The sequence below is a fragment of the Polyodon spathula genome, chromosome 13, assembly GCF_017654505.1.
Source record: "Polyodon spathula isolate WHYD16114869_AA chromosome 13, ASM1765450v1, whole genome shotgun sequence".
Lineage (NCBI taxonomy): Eukaryota > Metazoa > Chordata > Actinopteri > Acipenseriformes > Polyodontidae > Polyodon > Polyodon spathula.
In genome coordinates this window covers 37,997,109-38,016,899 of record NC_054546.1, presented here as the reverse complement: position 1 = coordinate 38,016,899, position 19,791 = coordinate 37,997,109, and the positions used below count along the sequence as shown (strand labels likewise).

General features: G+C 37.9%; 1 protein-coding gene across 2 annotated transcripts in view; it reads left to right on the top strand.

Annotated features, from left to right (window-relative positions):
- LOC121325225 (protein BEAN1-like) overlaps positions 1-19,791 on the top strand; it is a 44,055-nt gene that overhangs the window by 20,189 nt on the left and 4,075 nt on the right. Inside the window, exons 4-5 of one of the 2 annotated variants that reach the window (XM_041267602.1) lie at positions 2,838-3,044; positions 7,001-7,142. In XM_041267602.1, the coding sequence (XP_041123536.1) occupies positions 2,838-3,044; positions 7,001-7,142 (349 nt within the window). Of the gene's footprint in view, positions 1-2,834; positions 3,045-7,000; positions 7,143-19,791 lie in introns of both variants that reach the window. The other variant, XM_041267600.1, reaches the window with a different exon arrangement.

Below are 19,791 nucleotides of genomic sequence, written 5' to 3'. Positions count from 1 at the left end.
TGCGGCCATGCAGATGCACTAGGGATTCCAGAAATTATGCACGGCATTTGAAAATTATCAAAAAGGTTGTGTGAGGAAAAAAAAAACACACACACACATGCATACTGATGAGTAAAACACCTAGGTCTGTATGGCCGTGACGAATCGCTGGGAGATGGGGAATATAGGATGTAGAAAAAATTATTATTATTATTATTATTATTATTATTATTATTATTATTATTATTATTATTGTCTTGTTTTGGTAACATGTTTGTTTTAAAATCAATAATGCATCTAATAAATGTGTTATATGGGATGTTATAAGCAATATTTGATAGTTAATAATAGTAAGAAAAGGCTACATCAATAGTGTAAGAAAGGCATGTACCTATGGTGCTTCATAAGGTGACACGAAGCTTAGCTAATTATAAAAACATTAACAGCTTACGCATTTAGCTATCTTGTGCGTTTAAACTTATTTCGTATGTGATTATGTACTTTCAATACAGTATCTATATGTTGGCTTGATGATACTAAAAGAGCCACAATTAAAATCGATTCCTCCTGGTTTTGTCATCTTACCATGCACCTTCACATACACCCTCCAGCAAACACTGCCTTTGTGGAAAGCTAATTCCAACAGAAAAATGAATACGCTAAACAAGCCCTATCTTAGGAGGCCTGCAATGTATCAACTGATCTTTTGGTTTGTACAGGGCAACAGGTGCACTATTCAAGATGCCAGCACAAGGCTGTATTCCACAAAGTGATGTCAATTTCAGAAAAAAAGGGGGTCTTTTAGGCTAGATTTAATGCTGAGCCATTAACACTCCTATGCCGACCTGATTCTCATTGGTTAAGTGTGTCGGCAGTCTTCAGTGAATGCTTGACTGCGCGGTTGATATAGATAATAGGTCTTCCACAGTTGGCCTTTGTTCCTGCGCAAAAGAGATTATAAGAGAAATCTGCCCAGTGCAGGGGAGTGCTGTACAGTCATTGTGCTTGACGATAGGATATCTGGTCTTAAAGGAATAAGAGGGAGATCGGGGATTATTGAGCATGTGGGGATGAAATCCATTCCTATCAGGATTTTGTTATTATTATTTTTTTTTTTTCTTAAACTAAGTTTATAGACTGCTGCATTTTTTGTTAAAGCTCAGGTAATATTACCCTTTTCTCCAGGTTTGAAGGTGATAGCTGCTGCAGTATTTTGATTGCAGTGTTATGATCACAAACTACTCAATATTCCAAGGGTCTGAAAATAAAAAATAGAGGTGAAATACATGCTAACAGAAAAGCTTTATCTTCTGTAGTAGTCAACTAAAAGCAGAGCTGGAATCTAAGTTTTAACTTTTCAAGCTTTTTAAATCTCTTACAGGGGCACAGATCTCCCAATTGAAAATGTTTACTAGGAATATTAATACTAGAACACGTTACAGTAGACCAGTTTACGGCAGGAGTTTGCATTAGTGAGTCATGCCTTGGAGGACAGCAAAATTGTCACTTAGGATTAAAAGATTAACAGCAATTATGATCAGGCAGAATATTTGATTAGCTTTATTATGTCACTAATTCCAGAGCTGGTAAGGCATGAAAGCTGGAGAATCGCATTTGCATTTTAACTGTGTTTTCATGTTAATGTTTTTGATGTGATTTGGGTCTTTCGTTCCCTGTCTTTTGTTGTTATATATATATATATATATATATATATATATATATATATATATATATATATATATATATATATATATAGATACATAAAGAGCTGCATTTGTATCTCTTTGGCAGGGTGACAGGGTGACATTACAGTGTAACCAGAATTGACATCAATTGTAAAATGCAATGAATTTGCTTATTTCTAAAAGCTTTGACAGTATTTACTCCTACACTATTTACTAACCTACTGTACATCAAACTAATTCTGTACTGTAGAATATATTGATATTTGAGGTTTACAAATCAATTTATATATTACCTGTGTAACAGAAGTGCCATTCTCAACATGAACTATAATTCAAAATCACAATGTCTGTTTTCATTTTAAAGCAGACGGTGATAAACTCCTAAGATATTAAATGTTGGTTGTGCTCTTTTAACTATATGGCATTGGAATGTTAGCAGCCATTCAGAAATTCCTAAGCCATTTTATAGTAATATTTATTGTATGAGGTACAATGTAGCCTACATACTATGATCGTAGATACTGTACTGCTGTTGTTTTTTAGTATTTATCAAGTTTAATGTATTGCTCTAAAGTGCTCTGTCAAAAAAATGTTTGGATCCAAGCAAGTCAACAAATCAGCAAACATCTTTGGATGAAATGTGTCAGGTAGCAAATGTTAATCCATATTACCTTTTACATATGCTTTTATTTTTCATTCAAACATTTGCCTACTGGCTGTACATCTAATATAGTCATTTGGTATTAACTATCCAGTCTATTTAATATATAAAAAGCTATTACATTTGATCTGCCACATTAAATTATAGCCATAAGTGTATCAAGCTCTAGGGTGCAGCAACAGAAGCTTCGAGGTGGGGGGGAGTGGGTGGAGAGGCATGTCTGCAGAAACTTGAATCAAGACCTATGAGATAGACCATTAGGAAATGATGTGTTTGAGAATTAGGTTTTAAAATAATATTATGTCACAATAGGAATACTCAAGTGCTGAGGACTTGGATTTAAAAACATTTTAGTTCATTTCAGACTACCGTTTGTATGCTGGAAGACCGAAATGAAGAGAGTTCATGAAATTAGAACTAAAAACAATAAATGGATAGATGAAAACTCTAAAACCTCTCTCTCTCTCCTTTCCTCTTTTTCTGTTTCGTCTACCTTCACTATGGATAAGAAGTGAGCTCGAACCAGAGCGGTCTGGTCAATGAGTACCCCAACTACAGGGAGGGCGGCAGCGAGGCCAGCCTGCTGGTGTCGCCCCTGGTGGTTGCGGGCATCGTCATCGGCCTGGTGCTCTTCCTGTCTTGCGTCACCATCATCATTGGCAGCCTACGGAAAGACAGCCGGCTCCACAACCCCCACCTGCGCACAGAGGCCAACTACGGTGAGCTTACCAGAGTACAGAACAGTCACAACATCATGATGTTATTTTTCCTCATAATAGTTTACCACAATAACTTAGTATCTATCATGCTTTAGCCACACTTTCCTATGGTTAGCCATGGTTTGTTTTGCATCACTACACATTGCTACTGTGTACATTTACCATCATATACTACAGTAAACTGTTTAATGGGTATTACTAATAGAGAATGCAAGGTGTCTAGTTAACATAGGTGTTGAAGACTGATAAAACTGTAATAGAGCTAAAACAATGTCCAAAAAGTGAGTACAGTTAACATATATTGTTATTACTAACCAGAAAATTTAATTGCACTTGAACCAACTTCAAGAGTAATTAGCGCCACAAAAAAAAGCATCTTCTCACACTAAAGAATACACATTTAACATACAGAACAGTTTAGAGAATTCTTGTATCTCTGAAGTCAGTTCCCAGAAAACTTTTGCTTCTAAGCAATTAAGATATGGACAGAACAGCCACAAGGGTGTCTTAAACTAGACAGGTTGCCTTTATTTTCATCATACAGTCAGGCAGCAAATTCGGCGTGTGTGCCTCTCATTGATCTGATAGCTGTTAAAGCTTTGCACAGTGTGTGCGTGGCTGTAAACTTGAAGCGCAGTGTCATTAAGCTGTGCTGTCAGGCTATTACATTTGATCTGGCACATTAAATTATAGCCATAAATATATCAAGCTCTTGGGTGCAGCAACAGAAGCTGGAAGAGGGGGGGGGGGTGGGGGATAGACATGTCTGCAGAAACGGAAAAGCCTCCAAAGAAACCCCCTTCGCTCTAATCGCAGTGTAAGTAGCCAAACCCTTGGAATACAAATGTTGTGTTAGCTGTCACATCTCAGCTAGGGGATTATGTCCCGCCAAGTTAGGATATTGTACCAAAATTTAAATAAACATTCCAAGCAGCCAAGATGTGCAGCCAAAATTGTGTTGCACTGAACTAAGACCATTAGCCAGAATGACTCAGTTTAATTCAACTTAAAGCCGGACTGGAAATCCTTCCTCACTGTGCATAGCGAGGCCACCAATCAGCAACGCTGCTTCAATGCGCCACAGCACCACGTCTCACTCAGTGCATCAGTCAGTGGCAGGTCATGTGCCAGAAGGTCACCCATCTCAATGACAGCTGCTGGTAAACTGCAGTCAATTAAGCTGTATCTCAGTGGGCAGTCAGAACAACATTGATTGAACTTAACAAATCTATAATGTGTTTAGAAGACATACAAGCTCTATGTGTTTGTGAAAAGTGATATATTGTTACAGGAGAACAATGTTAGGAAATCAAATTATCTTCATACAGCCTGCTTTGAGTCTAGTAAGCATCCGGAAATGGTGCCTAATATCCCTAAGGCTTTGTTCTATTTTAGCAGACGAGATTAGTCAGATATCATGCAGTTATTAAATTCAAACACTGGGGTAGATGTACTAAGATGGGCCAGTCGCAGCGCTAACATACTGCAGTTTGCATTTTCGTTACGACAGCTTACAAAGTGCACATTTTGTCATATGTGCTAAGAAATAATATGTTCACAAAGAGAGCCTCAATATACTAATTTAAATATTATTTGCATCCTCTTAGCGAGATCTCTAGCAAGAGTGGTGCGACATTTTTTCAAATAAAATAATGGCAGTTGAGTTGTGTTTTGCTGCAGCAGAGGGTGCCCGAAGGATAACATCTGTACATGTAAGGGTGCAAGAATCAAAATAACATTATTTTTGTTAAATGTAAACGTCATTTGTACAATGCATTCTGTTCCATCTTTATTTTACCTATTTTAATCTGATATATAAATCATGCTGCTACATTGTACAGGTCAGTCAGGGTGTCCTCGGCTCACCGCGCACCAGCGACCCCTGCAGTCTGGCTGGGGGCCTGCGGTCTTGCTTCTTAGCTGCCTGGGAGCTGCATTGTCCTCCCACACTGTAGCTCCTGCGTGTCTGCATGGTGAATCTGCAGTGTGTAAAGAAGCAGTCGGCTGACGACACACACTTCGGAGGACAGCTTGTGTTTGTCTTCGCCACTCCCGAGTCCCAGCAGGGCTGGTACAGGTGAGCTGAGCCTAAATAATAATTGTGCATTTCAAATTGGGAGAAAATAACCAAAATAATTGGCAACGACTAAATTAAAAAAATTAAAAAATGCATTGAGCACAACTGGCAACACGCGAGAAAAAGCAGACTGGGAAATGCCAGCAACAATTTCAGCTGTTTAAAACATGCTTTCAAAAGCTCTTAACAAACTGATGCAATTGTAAGTGTCGCAATTGCTGCAGCTTTAGTACATCTCATTATAATATTTTTCATCCCTTATTTCCACCCTATTTTTGTGAATTTCTGCAGGAACACCCAGAATTACATATTCATTTAAGGCTAAGCGCAAATAAGAACTGCGGCTGCAAAGTATTTGTTAACACTAGAAGCCCCGCGGCGGTCATTTTGGCGTTTTTTGGTTTTAAAAAGTAATTTTCTCCAGTCATGTAACACGTGTGTGGCTGCACGTTCATGTACCTTTCTGTATGTATGTATTAAATATTCTCACACAGCATGAAATGCGCGAGTGCAGAAATAAAGGAGATATATAACATTATACCTAAAAGCTCTGGGAGCAGTCACATTGACAGCCACATAGAAAACAATTGTATTTTGATTATACAAAACGGTATTCTACTTTATTATTTTTATTTACCTGTCCGCAATGTATTTAGTTGTAATCAGATTAGTCTCTACTCTCTGATTGACTGACAGTCTATTGTTTTCAATCAGCCTTTTGAAGGCTGGCGCCTGCTTACCAGCTGCGCTGCTTTGGTCAGTCAATTAGCATCGGGACTAGTGAAAATAAATACCAGAGACTGTGGAGTTTTACTACGCAAAAAAATATGGAGATGATGTTTTGGATCAGATGGCACGGAAGTATTCTGTGAAAGCTGGCTCCTGACGGTGGTCTGTTCTGTTGTTTTACAATGTGTTGGACCTAGCAGCCATCAAATTCTGGGTACTTTACAAAGAATGTACAGAGAAGAATTTGCCAAGGAGAGAAGATATTTTATAGTTAGCACAGGAACTTTGCAAGAAGCATTAGGAACAGAGGGAGACTGCCAAGTGTGTACCCACAGCTGAAGCTGGCAACCCTGTTGAGAGCCGCAAGAGATGCCAATGCCAGGTTGTCAAGTGCAATAAAATTAAAACTTCGGACAGCTGTGCCCTGTGCAGAAAGGTGGCATTTGCTCCTCTGATAATAAACCGATTGCTGTTGAAAAGTAAAAAATGTATTGCTATCGTTTCAGTTTTATAAATATGTACCGCATGTAAATCGATGTCTGATCAGATGTTTATTTATGTACATTTTCTTGTTTTGATTTGTAAAATAAATGTTTTGTTTATATATATATATATATATATATATATATATCTATATATATATATATATATATATATATAGATAGATAGATAGATAGATAGATAGATAGATAGATAGATAGATAGATATGTATATATATATATATATATATATATATATATATATATATATATATATATATATATATATATATATATATATATGCTTGCAGTTGTTAGATGTTTGTGGCGTACTCAATAAAAAAAAAAGAATTACATCCGACTGTTTCTCCTTTCGTTATACTATTTACAGTGTTTTGTATACAGCCACCAGAAAGACTGCTGCGGGCCTTCTAGGTAATAGTATTTCTCTGGTCCTTCTAGTGTTAAAATGATGCTAACAGCATTGCGTTTGTTTAGTACATTTCACGCTACACTTCCGACTGGTTTGCATGTGGTTTGCAACAATTGCGACAGGCGCAACACTTTAGTACATCTACCCTGGTATCTTCTTTGAAAGCTGTTACAGCACCAGCGGTTCTGTAAGTCCAACACCTCCCTTTAACTTGTTAAGTGTCTGTTTATTCTACAGCTCCTGATGGCTTTTCGTACAGGAGCTCTATCGGGGAGCTGAGGTCAGCTTGTATAGAAGAATTCCCGCCAGCCTTCGATTTCGATTCCTACATGGAGACGTTGTCCCAAGTCAACGTGATGTACCCTGACTCTCCACCCCTGTGAGTAACCGTACTCAGTGATCCTTACTGTGCAACTGTCTTCAGCCTTCTCCTCCCAGATAGGAGGTGCTGAAAAGAAATGTTCTTGCCATATAGTCTTATACACAATTAATCCACAGGTTGTGCATTACCGGTTGTGGTCTGGTATCAAGGGAATTACTAACAGTTTAGTTCCAAGTCCTGTATAGAAATAAAACCAAAAGTCGAATTCTTTACATTAGATATATTAGGGGAAGTGGCCATGCAAGGAATGTACAGCTTTCAATTACTTGAGTCAGGGAGAAAAGTGCCCCAAAGAACTAGGCAACATCAACTACATACAGTAACTAGAAATCTCATTATTGTGAACCCCTTCCTTGAGCTTACTGTTTTGTGTGAACAGTAGGGATCCAGAAGGTGCAGGAGAATGTGCCTCCATTCAGCCATTAATATTTCCCATAATTGGTGCACAGAGGTAGGCAGAGAACCATGGTGACGAATGCATCGTTTAAGTTCATCCGAATCATGCTCAGGTGGATTGAGATCTGGAGATTGTGGTGGCCACAAAATAAATCTGAATTCTCTGAATTGCTCCTCAAACTATTCACACACAATTTCATCATGGTAGATTAATTTTCATGTTGGGTAGCCATCGACATCAGGGTACAGTAGTACAGTATTGTTAGGAGGACTTGATTTAATCAAGGAACCCATGGTTTACCAGGAGCACATATCCCACATCATAAAGGGCAATGCCAAATCCAGTCAAGTAGCCAGGTCCTAAGAAAGTGGCCAGGCAGTGTACAGTACATGGTTGAAGCTCCACAGGGAGGGGGGAACAAGAAGAAAAAGAATGCTGACACAAACATGTTTCCCCCATTGATGGGGTGACATAATAATTGGGAGACCAGTGAAAAGGGTACTAAGGCTAATGGAAGTCAATAAGGTTTTTTTTTAAAAGGCTGTAAAGCACACAATCCAGTCCTCTTTGCAGCAGAGTTGTGGTTTCCATTCTCCTTTCTTCCATTATCAGTGATTATGTAGCGTGTTGCCTCTGGGCTCACAGGCAACTCTTGTGTATGAAGGGCTGACCCCAATCTGAAGAAGACTGTTTGCAAACACTTATTATTACTGAGATTGGAACGAGAAATGACCAGATTGGACAGGCTAATGCAATGATTCATAGTGACCTCTCCATGGCATTGTATGAATCCATCTTCCAGTGATAATGAAGCTGGTGCATTGTGGAATGGCTAGGGGATTGGCAGTAGAGGGATGTAGGGATTATGCTTCATTATTTTGATATATATACCAATAATTGGGTAGTCAGACTCACAAAGTGATGCCTCTGCCGAAACAAAGTACTGTAGAAAAAAAAAAAAAAAAACATAGATTATAATCTTTCGAGGAAGAGTACAAAGTTAAATTTATTAGCTTGTACCATAAAATAGCCCCAACATAAACCTTGTTAAAAACCAATTAAATTCTCGTAAGGTCACTAAACTTATATACAGACGGATACTCTGTTGACGTTTGTTTGCTATGGAACACAATCCACCAAGAACCAAAAAACTGTTGAAATTAAAACTGGGTACTTCAGAACCCTTTGGATTGAATATTATACAATTTGCATATTTGCACATCATAGTTTTTGATGTCATTTCCATCTTTCTGATACAAATTCTAATTCCATATTGTTGTATCACATCAACACCAGAGACTACTTTTCTTAATAAGGTGCAGAGGGTGTTGCAAGGACGGTACTTCAAACAAAGTAGTACAGTGTGCTTTAGGACATGTAAAATCGCTGATTTTAATTTAAACGCGTCGTCCAACTATGCACAGATTCAGACCGGGGCTTCTACAGCAATGTTTTTATTCTGTTCCCTAAACAAGAGTGTCAGTAAGCAGTGTCGGGGAGATTAAGTGCTGAGTTTAATTAATTTTGTCATAGGCACTTCAGATTAATTGTTCAAACACTCTATTTGTTTTTATAGGTCAAAGTTGTGAGAAAATAATTAGTGGTTGAGAAACAGACTCTGGTTTAACTCTTTCCAGCCGCTAAAGTCATATTTTGCAGTTACCATTTCTAGGTATTGATACTTGATAAGGCTTTACACTGTCTTATATACAAAAAAAGAAAGAAAATCATAAATATGTAGCTCACTGGGGAAGGTTATAAAATACTTTTCTTCTTCAAGTAGAAGTGATTAGCTGTAGATGTAGTGAACCACTTTATGAGAATATTCAGGATAAAAATGCCCACTGTTCAAGGACACCTCTGGAAACGTGACCCCAATCCTGTGTTGTTTTTGTTTTTATGAGACCTTAGGCCGCTGTAACAGCCTGCTACTTTCCTATTAAAGGAAATCTTCAAGGGCTCAGAATCACACACACAGAAATAATTTGGTCAGCAACAGATTTAAATGAAATAACAAAACAGCCTTCTTAGAGAGTGAAGGTTGCATGTCATTTTACACACATTATACCCTGAATCGCTTGATTAGCCGTGTTTAAAGTGCAGCTGTTCTGGTTATCATTAGCAACAAATCACACCCATAGATGACACTGAGAATTTACTTCTAAGTCGCCATGTTTAATGTAAGTTTACCTTCATTTTTATATGCCTTCGAATGAGGTTAAGAAGAGATTTAATTGATTAATCTGCTACAAAATTGGCACAACTGACTAGAATCAGAGAACAATTCTCAGATAAAATTGTTCTCCCCATTTTACAACCAACTAACTGTTGAGTTCCTGTGCATGATATTGCCTAACTTTATTGACCAGTAGTTCAGGAAAAAAAAAGAGTATTAACCATTACAGTATATGCTGGGACACTGGTCACTGTTACCAGGTAATAACACATTTACCCCCAGCACACTAACCCTGTTCTCCGATTCCTACTGTCACGACCAGAGTCCCTACTGCTGTGTTTGAACTTTTCAGTCACTACTGGTCTGATAACGTGAGAAGAGTGGCATTTCTCACTGTGCTTCGTTGCTACAGAGCTTGACCTCTCTTTGTAGGGTTTATTCTTTCCAGGAATCTCTTGCTGTCAGCTGCTTGAGGCAGTGATGGCCCCAAATGGATTGCATGAGACCTCAGCTACCTCATCACGGTTTTTTAACTTTAATAGACAGGTCAGCACTGCTCCTCAAACCTCAGCCCTGTCACTCTGCGAAACAAGCAGGACCCACAGGAAACAAGATGAGGGATTGGATAGTGGATTGTTGCTCAGCCTGGAGGGACAAATAGAGTACAGTATGAAGCACTTTGACTAGCTTGACAAGTGGAGCAGACAGGTGTCTGTGATACAACTGGGGTGAGTCACAGTTCATTTATGTCTTTAATTCAGGTCAAGTTACATGACTTACAGCCAGCATACATGCAATTGGTTCATCTTCTACCATGTGGCCACAATTTGTTATTTTTGTACATTTAAAAAAAATGTTGGTATCAGTTATAGGCATTGCTATACTAGGGTTTTGATTTCAGCATGAATTCAGAGACCCCCAATTTTAGATTGATTTGACCAGTGTTGCTGCATTGCCAAGTACAGTCCTCATGCACTGTACATGATGGGTTACTGTACAGTTTTGGTCAGCTTATCCTGAAGTTGCCTTAAATGCATAACATTTGCTTTCATAAAATGGCCCGCCAGAAGAATTAATGGCTGCCTAATGAAGCTAGCATCTGTTCCAGCATCTGTCATGTTGATTTTACGTGAGAGCTGGAGATTATTGACAAGTATGAACATAAATGAGACAGAACAGCGGCCCGTCCGTCCTTCATGGCTTGTTTCACTGAGTCACAATATTATTTACATTTATATGACAGTTCCATTACGATGCCGGACCATTTCACACAGCCATGAAGAGAGCTTCTAAAGAGGGTGAAATTGCTTTCCTCAGCGCCCTGGCTGCACATCTGAAAAAAGCACTCCTTGTCATATTTATAAGAAAATTATGAAGAATATGCATTATTACTCCAAGTCCTAAAGGCTTTTAGTGCCACTGAAAGCTCTGTGACTCTGTTTTCACCCATCTGCTCTATTTAAATTTAGACAGACAGTAAAGCTATTTTGGGCACAATGGGTCTGATCAGATTAAGTCATATTTTGCTATAGGTAGTGCATTCTTATCCTTTTTAGATCTACAGATGTTTTAGTATTATGCCTAATGCAAACCAGACAGTGCCAGGACATGGTCAACTGTTGTAATGACTGAAGAGAATGTTACATCCAAATATTGGGAACAGAGTCTATCTGGCTAGTAACCAAGGCTTTTAAAAAATAAGAACATAAGAACATAAGAAAGTTTGCAAACGAGAGGAGGCCATTCGGCCCATCTTGCTCGTTTGGTTGTTAGTAGCTTATTGATCCCAAAATCTCATCAAGCAGCTTCTTGAAGAATCCCAGGGTGTCACCTTCAACAACATTACTGGGAGTTGATTCCAGACCCTCACTATTCTCTGTATAAAAAAGTGCCTCCTATTTTCTGTTCTGAATGCCCCTTTGTAAACTCCATTTGTGACCCCTGGTCCTTGTTTCTTTTTTCAGGCTGAAAAAGTCCCTTGGGTCGACACTGTCAATACCTTTTAGAATTTTGAATGCTTGAATTAGGTTGCCACGTAGTCTTCTTTGTTCAAGACTGAACAGATTCAATTCTTTTAGCCTGTCTGCATATGACATGCCTTTTAAACCCGGAATAATTCTGGTCGCTCTTCTTTGCACTCTTTCTAGAGCAGCAATATCTTTTTTATAGCGAGGTGACCAGAACTGCACGCAGTATTCAAGATGAGGTCTTACTAGTGCATTGTACAGTTTTAACATTACTTCCCTTGATTTAAATTCAACACTTTTCACAATGTATCCGAGCATCTTGTTAGCCTTTTTTATAGCTTCCCCACATTGTCTAGATGAAGACATTTCTGAGTCAACAAAAACTCCTAGGTCTTTTTCATAGATTCCTTCTCCAATTTCAGTATCTCCCATATGATATTTATAATGTACATTTTTATTTCCTGCGTGCAGTACCTTACACTTTTCTCTATTAAATGTAATTTGCCATGTGTCTGCCCAGTTCTGAATCTTGTCTAGATCATTTTGAATGACCTTTGCTGCTGCAACAGTGTTTGCCACTCCTCCTACTTTTGTGTCGTCTGCAAATTTAACAAGTTTGCTTACTATACCAGAATCTAAATCATTAATGTAGATTAGGAATAGCAGAGGACCTAATACTGATCCCTGTGGTACACCGCTGGTTACCACACTCCATTCTGAGGTTTTTCCTCTAATCAGTACTTTCTGTTTTCTACATGTTAACCACTCCCTAATCCATGTACATGTGTTTCCTTGAATCCCAACTGCGTTCAATTTGAGAATTAATCTTTTGTGCGGGACTTTGTCAAAAGCTTTCTGGAAATCTAAATAAACCATGTCATATGCTTTGCAATTATCCATTATCGATGTTGCATCCTCAAAAAAATCAAGCAAGTTAGTTAGACACGATCTCCCTTTCCTAAAACCATGTTGACTGTCTCCCAGGACCCTGTTACCATATAGGTAATTTTCCATTTTGGATCTTATTATAGTTTCCATAAGTTTGCATATAATAGAAGTCAGGCTTACTGGTCTGTAGTTACCTGGTTCAGTTTTGTTTCCCTTTTTGTGGATCGGTATTACGTTTGCAGTTTTCCAGTCTGTCGGTACCACCCCTGTGTCAAGAGACTGCTGCATGATCTTGGTTAGCGGTTTGTAAATTACTTCTTTCATTTCTTTGAGTACTACTGGGAGGATCTCATCCGGCCCAGGGGATTTGTTTATTTTAAGAGCTCCTAGTCCCTTTAACACTTCTGCCTCAGTTATGCTAAAGTTATTTAAAACTGGATAGGAACTGGATGACATGTGGGGCATGTTGTCAGTATCTTCCTTTGTAAAAACTTGTGAAAAGTAATCATTTAATATATTTGCTATTTTTTTTTCTTCATCTACGATTTTGCCATTTGTATCTCTTAAACATTTAATCTCCTCTTTGAATGTTCGCTTGCTGTTGTAATATTGGAGAAACATTTTGGAATTGGTTTTAGCTCCCTTAGCAATGTTCATTTCTATTTCTCTCTTGGCCTTTCTAACCTCCTTTTTGACTTGCGTTTGCAGTTCTGTGTACTCTTTCTGCGTACTTTCTTTTTGGTCCTTTTTTAATGCTCTGTAAAGTGCCTTTTTTCGCTGAATATTTTTTTTAATTGATCTATTAAACCATTTTGGCAATTTAGTTTTACATTTAGATTTGTCTACTTTAGGGATATAATTGTTTTGCGCCTCTAGTACTACATTTTTGAAGAACAACCATCCTTCTTCTGTGGGTGTTTTCTCTATTTTACTCCAATCTACTTCTGTTAGTCTCTGTTTCATACCTTCATAGTTTGCTTTTCTAAAATTGTAAACTATGCAAAAATAAATGCTTACTGGCCTCTCATTAATATTAAGCTTGCAAGTTGCTTATCATTTTTAGTAGCTAACTCTAACTTGCAACCACACTGTAGACTCCCTGTGCAACAAGAAGTAATACCCCACCTGAAGCATGATGCTCATTGCTGTACTTCAGGTGATCAGAGGAGATCCTAAACTTGCTGCAAAGCGAGTGAATCTACAGTGTGGTGGCAGGAAAATAAGTGAAAATAAAGCTTACCTACAGAAAATGAGACACTCAAGAAAGCTATTATGCTAAAGAGAGGTAATAAGAGGGTTTCTTTAGTAGTCTAAGCTTTAAGTTATTATGTGTCTTGATGCACTGAATCCCAAGAAAAGCATATAATTAACATATGTTTATAAAATGGCACTGAACTAAAACACAAAATACTGTACATTAGTTAAGAAAATATATTTGACCTAATACAAAAATCCCCAACCTAAATACATAGAAAACCACTTTAAGCCTCTGGCCATATCAATGTCACAGATAACACGCTAGAGTCATAGCAGCTGGTACACATCAGTTTTCTATAATTCTCTCAATAAAGTACTTATTACAGGTTGTACATAATAAGCCATTTCAATACAACATTATTTTATTTAATAGACTGTTAGTTATTGTCAAAGCCCTTAATACCACAATTGTTGTTATTGTAGTAATAGTTTTTTGAACTGGTAAAGGCACGACCGCACTGTGTGTAGAGTGAGTTTTACAGTCAGGAGAAGTACCCTGACTGTACTAATTTGCTGATCCACAGGGAGCGTTATTATGGGTCTCCTGCGGGTATAAAGATGTAAAGAGGAGATTGGCTTGGCGATGGGATTGGAGGGCACCCCAACACTGCTCATTTTACCTTACGTTCTCCTGACCAGTTGTGGGGAGAAATCCAGCAGTAAATGGGTACACGTCATTATTATCATTTCCTTCTAATAAGATTTTAGAGTGATGTTGGAATCAGGCAAAACCATTGCAGTCTACAAAAAATGTATAATGTGCAAAAGCTGTCTTGTTCTGATTTGGGAGGCTCTCTTTATTGCATGCAACTATTAAGACTGTTTGACAGTTAATTCCTGTGGGCTGTGTGACAGTGATCTAAATCTTCATCGTTTACCTCTTGACCCCTCAGAGAATCCTTCTGGAGTCATTAATATTTATCTAATCCCTGAGGATAAAGTCCCTTTTATCAAGAAACTAAACAAACAGAAAATTCTACAGAAAAAGCAACGGCTGCCAATTTTGGAGTTACCAGATGTTTAAAATTGCCTGACAGCAAAGAATACTTTAGAAGGAGCATACTTGCTTATTTTCACTGTAAGATACATTTCCTAGATCCTAAAATCTGTTTACGATCTAGTGTCGCTCTGCTTGAGCACACAGTACAGAATTGACTAAGCTGGGTTCTTTTAAATGGTCAAAATTCATCCTGCTTTTCTTGCAATTGTAGGATGTATTGCTAAAACCAGCTGTGATTGAGAAATGAAAAGATTCACAGGACCAGGGTTAATTAAATGGAATTTTTGTCTACCTTTCATTTTTTTGTTCACCGTTAATGAAACTACCATCAGGTATATTTGCAAAAATTTACTTCTCTATTAGCACATTCTTTCTGGGTGGATTGACCCCTAATGTATGTAGGTCCACTTGTGCAATTCATTTTAAGGTAATTTTTCCTACTTTTAATCATTTTCTTAGTTGTCTCTAAGCCATCTAATTTCTTTTTATATTTATCAGATCTCATAATTCTTAACAGCATACTGAGGACTGACGCTTTTTAAAGATGGTGCTTGTTTACAAATACAAAATTATATTTTCTTGGTTTTATTTTTGTAGAACAGAATAAAGAGCGTTGCAAGATGTTTTGAAAATCTGTCCATGTATCTTAATATTTAGCATAAGGACCAGATTCTAGGCTGAATTTAATTCAGGTCTTTTCCTCAAAGCAGTCACTGAGCAGGGTCTCACCTGGCCTGCCGTGTTTAATAGAACACTGCATCACTGCTCCTGTCCCCACAAACCATCAACCATCTCTGCTCTGTGGTCTGAAGATATGGCTACTGGGAAATGTGGGCACCGTGGCCTGATTTATAATGTCACATTAGGGGTCACCATTTTTGATTGCAGTACAAACAACAAAATCTAATACAAGAAGAAGAAAACAATAAAACTTTCTTTTTTTGTAAGTATGGCCAACATAGATGTATAAGCATGTAAAGTTAATCCTGCTTGGGTGTTGGGTGACAAAAAGTAGGTTGTTAATATATAGTCTGGTGTTCTTTGAACCTCAATAATGTATTTACTTCACTCACCTCACAGAGATGAATGTATATATTACCCTCTCTGGCATGTCCTGTGCCAGACAGAAATACTCCAAAGAGTCACATGCACTGTTAGATGGTCGGTGAGTTTCATATCCTTGGTTCTAACATTTTAATTATCTTACTGTTGAGATCAAAAGAATGGAACCCCTTATGTGTTCCGCATTTTAGACTAAAACAGAAATGTGGGGATCCATAAGTCTCCCTATACTGCGCTATAAAGAGCTACATTGTATGCTGTATATTACAGGTGTTTTAACACATGGGAAGCCCTAAACAGCTTGTACTGTAATGTGTTTGGTATGATTCGATTTGGATGCATAGGGGTTTTTACAACAGCCTGCAGATGAAGACCAGTGATTACTAAATGATTGATTAAAGGCTAGATGCAAAGCGATGAATGAAGAAAGCACCAGTGTCCAACAAATGATTCTTGGGGATCAATGGCATCTGATCTTTCCAAAGTGTACACTGGGAATGTCGTAGGCTCCCTAGTCTTTGAGACAGACAAGAAGGCAGCCCATGTAGGGTAGAGTGCTTGTTTAAGGCTCTATGTATGATGTTTGGTGTTCAGGAAATAAGTAGATGCGCAGGAGCAGATGGATAACCGTCACAAAGGAGAAAATGCGAGGGCTGCCACAGCCACAGATGGTGCTGAAAGCCTGTCCGTTATTACACATAAATCAGTTGTCACATGTGGAGTGCATGTGAACGCCTCTTTCACAGAGCCCCTGCTCCCACCACCTCGGACACCTGCAGAATCAGCAATGAGCTGCACTCACTATCTCACACTACTGCCAACCTGCCTGGCATGCTGTTCCCTGCCCTTTCTATCTTAGCACTGAGATGTCTAATATCGGAGGAGACATTATAGGCCTATTATATTTACTGTATGTTAGTTATAAAGACAGGTACAGAAATCAGACAATATTTGATCTAAAGACTCGGGAGTTTTCCATATACCTTCAGTCATCTGCATTTTCATAATATTGAATTTCTTACCTGTTTAAAATCTTATTATCTGCATCTGATTCTGTGTAGTTGTTTCTGCTTACATGGCTGTTTACCAGGTTTACTAACTATCCAGTAAAAAAAAAAAAGCTTCTGAAAAGACTCCTCAATGTTGATAGATTTTTTGTTTTTTTTTGGTGTTGATTGAAGTCAGCTGGTGTGAAGCAGTGTGTAGCCTTGGTAACAGTGACAAGAGAGATACCATTAAAAGAGATGGGAACAATGTCTCTGTCCTTGTTAAAATGGCAAAGAAAATTCAAGACTACTTGAAAGCAATTTTATCCTAGCATAGTTTTTGTGAGACTTTATGGTCACTGAAACCCTCTAGGTAGTTCAGCAAGTACTTTATGTAAGACAAAAAAGGGTGTACAGGCAGTTGCTTTGGGCTGGAAGTAAAAATCCTCTTCAGCCACCACCCACCTCTGAACACTAAGAGGGTCATAATTTATGAATGACAGTCTTTGAAAGAAGCTCCTTGAGGTTGCCACGACAACAAAGCTATCTTATTATTCATTCCAATGAGATCTGACAAAATCATACAGAACCATTTGATTTTTGTTGTAACAGAGGCACACATTGAGACACACACACAAGACTAGCTCATATAACAGAAAAGAGACAGCTGGAGCTCATAGAATGTGCAACTTGATTAAGATAGCATATTACTGAAAGCCAGGATTGTAAAGAACTGTAAAGGTACAATAACTGTAAGATAATGGGTAGGCATGTGCCTGTATAATGGAACACCTGGTAAAGAAGTTACATAATTTCATAATTTACATTATTATTACAAAAACCCATACTGTATAGGAAACCTCATTTAGCAAATACGAATATCCTTGCATTATTATTATACAACAGACATTACTGTTAGTAAGGTCAAAGTGATAACCAGAAGTGTCTTTTGAATATAACACACACATACATATATACTTTTACTCACATGCTTTTTTTGAAGGGGTGTTACAAGAGTACTGAGCTATAGTTGAGTAGTTGAAACAGTTTATATTCTGTATGTGTCTAGTGCTATTTATGCAGACGTGTAAAGTGTCACTCATTTTATGAACTTTTTTGGTGTCAGTTTTAGTACTCTCATACCTGTGCTGTTGAGGTTTTCCCAAATCTCACTCATTTGTATGACCCTGGCATCTCTGATTCATGTCTATACATGTGCTACATACAAAAGTGCTTTTCAGTACAGCACCATCTGCTGGATTCATATGTAATAACATTTTTTCCATACCTAAAAGTCCAATTAACTAAGGAAACGTTCTACATTGTAAACTGTAACTTTAGAAAAATTATGCTTAACCTTCTGCATATGCAAAATCATTGGCAGCCCGGAGACATTGCAGATGTCTCCAAATGTACATCTGTACGATAGATGGGCATTGATCCGGGTGATTGTTGGATGCACTGAGATCACATTAATCCATGACCTGCTGTATTTTCCCTGTCATTCAGCGTCTTTTTGAGGGGAACATTGTATGAGTTTGCAAATCCACCCCTGCCACATCTACTACTGCTAATATCTTATAAACCATTTCAGATGGAAGCTTCATAATTTTGGAGTTATTGAAACACCCCATGGAAGGTAAAACTATTGACATTGACATGTGGCCCAATAAGACTATAAGTCGATGTGGAAAACAGTGAGGTAGTGATGTGTAGATGACCATAACATGGACCTGTGACTTTTGCAGTTTCAGTTTGATAGAGATAAAAGTATGCTTTGAGCTACTGTCTTCATGTTTTGTGCACAGCTTTATTCTTTGAACCACTCCCATTTTACTTCATGTATTGCATAAGTGGCATCCAACTTAGTTTCACTGTACATGGATTTAAAGTTACATGCAATAACGTTACACTGCACTGCACAGTGCAATAATGTTGAGCTAAGATGTGCATAGATCACTTGTTCATTTAGCTTGATGTATCTCGCTTGTCTAAGGACCCAATTTGATTAGCCCATCGTTAATGTCTGAGTTTAATCATAAAAACACATTTTCCTGGCAACAGTAACTGAAGGTAAAGTGTTTGAGTACAGTATGTTGTATCATGCAAAGCTTTTTAAAGCAAACTAGAAGAGAAACCCTGAAGTGAAATATCATTTTATAAAAGCTGGCCCCATTATTGTTGCATCCATTTAAATGATACAAAGGATAGTAAAGAATCCTTTGAAGCATTCTATACAAAAAAAAACCTATTCCACCTTTGCATTAAGTACTGGCAATTAATCCGGAATCTCTTCATCTTGCAAATCTGTGCAGATTTTGTGTGTGTCTGCTACAAATGGAACACATGAACCATTGCCATTTTAATTCTTTGATATGGATAACAGCCAGGAATTAGCCTGATCTCAACTATTCCACTTACAGAGATAAGAAAGATGCTTTAAATCAAACGTCAAGCTTTCTTACAGGGGTCAGTCATCAAGGTACCTCTCACAGAACTGCACGCATACAGTACTTTACCAAAATTAATTTGGCCTTTTTAAATTATTCAGTAACCAATTAGAGATTGGGATGTTTTTTTTTTTTTTTTTTGTGAAAAGCAATTGAAAATCGCTGTTCAGTTGGATTAGGTGAACAGTACATGTCATTTAAGTGAACAGTAAAATGAAAATATTTTTCCAGTGGTTTGCTCCAGTGGTTAAAGAAAAGGGCTTGTAACCAGAGGACCCCAGTTCAAATCTCGCCTCACTCACTGACTCACTTTGTGACCTTGAGCAAGTCACTTAATCTCCATGTGCTCTGTCTTCCAGGTGAGACGTTGGAAGTGACTCTGCAGCTAATGCATAGTTCACACATCCTAGTCTCTGCAAGTCACCTTGGATAAAGGCGTCTGCTAAATAAAGAAATAATAATA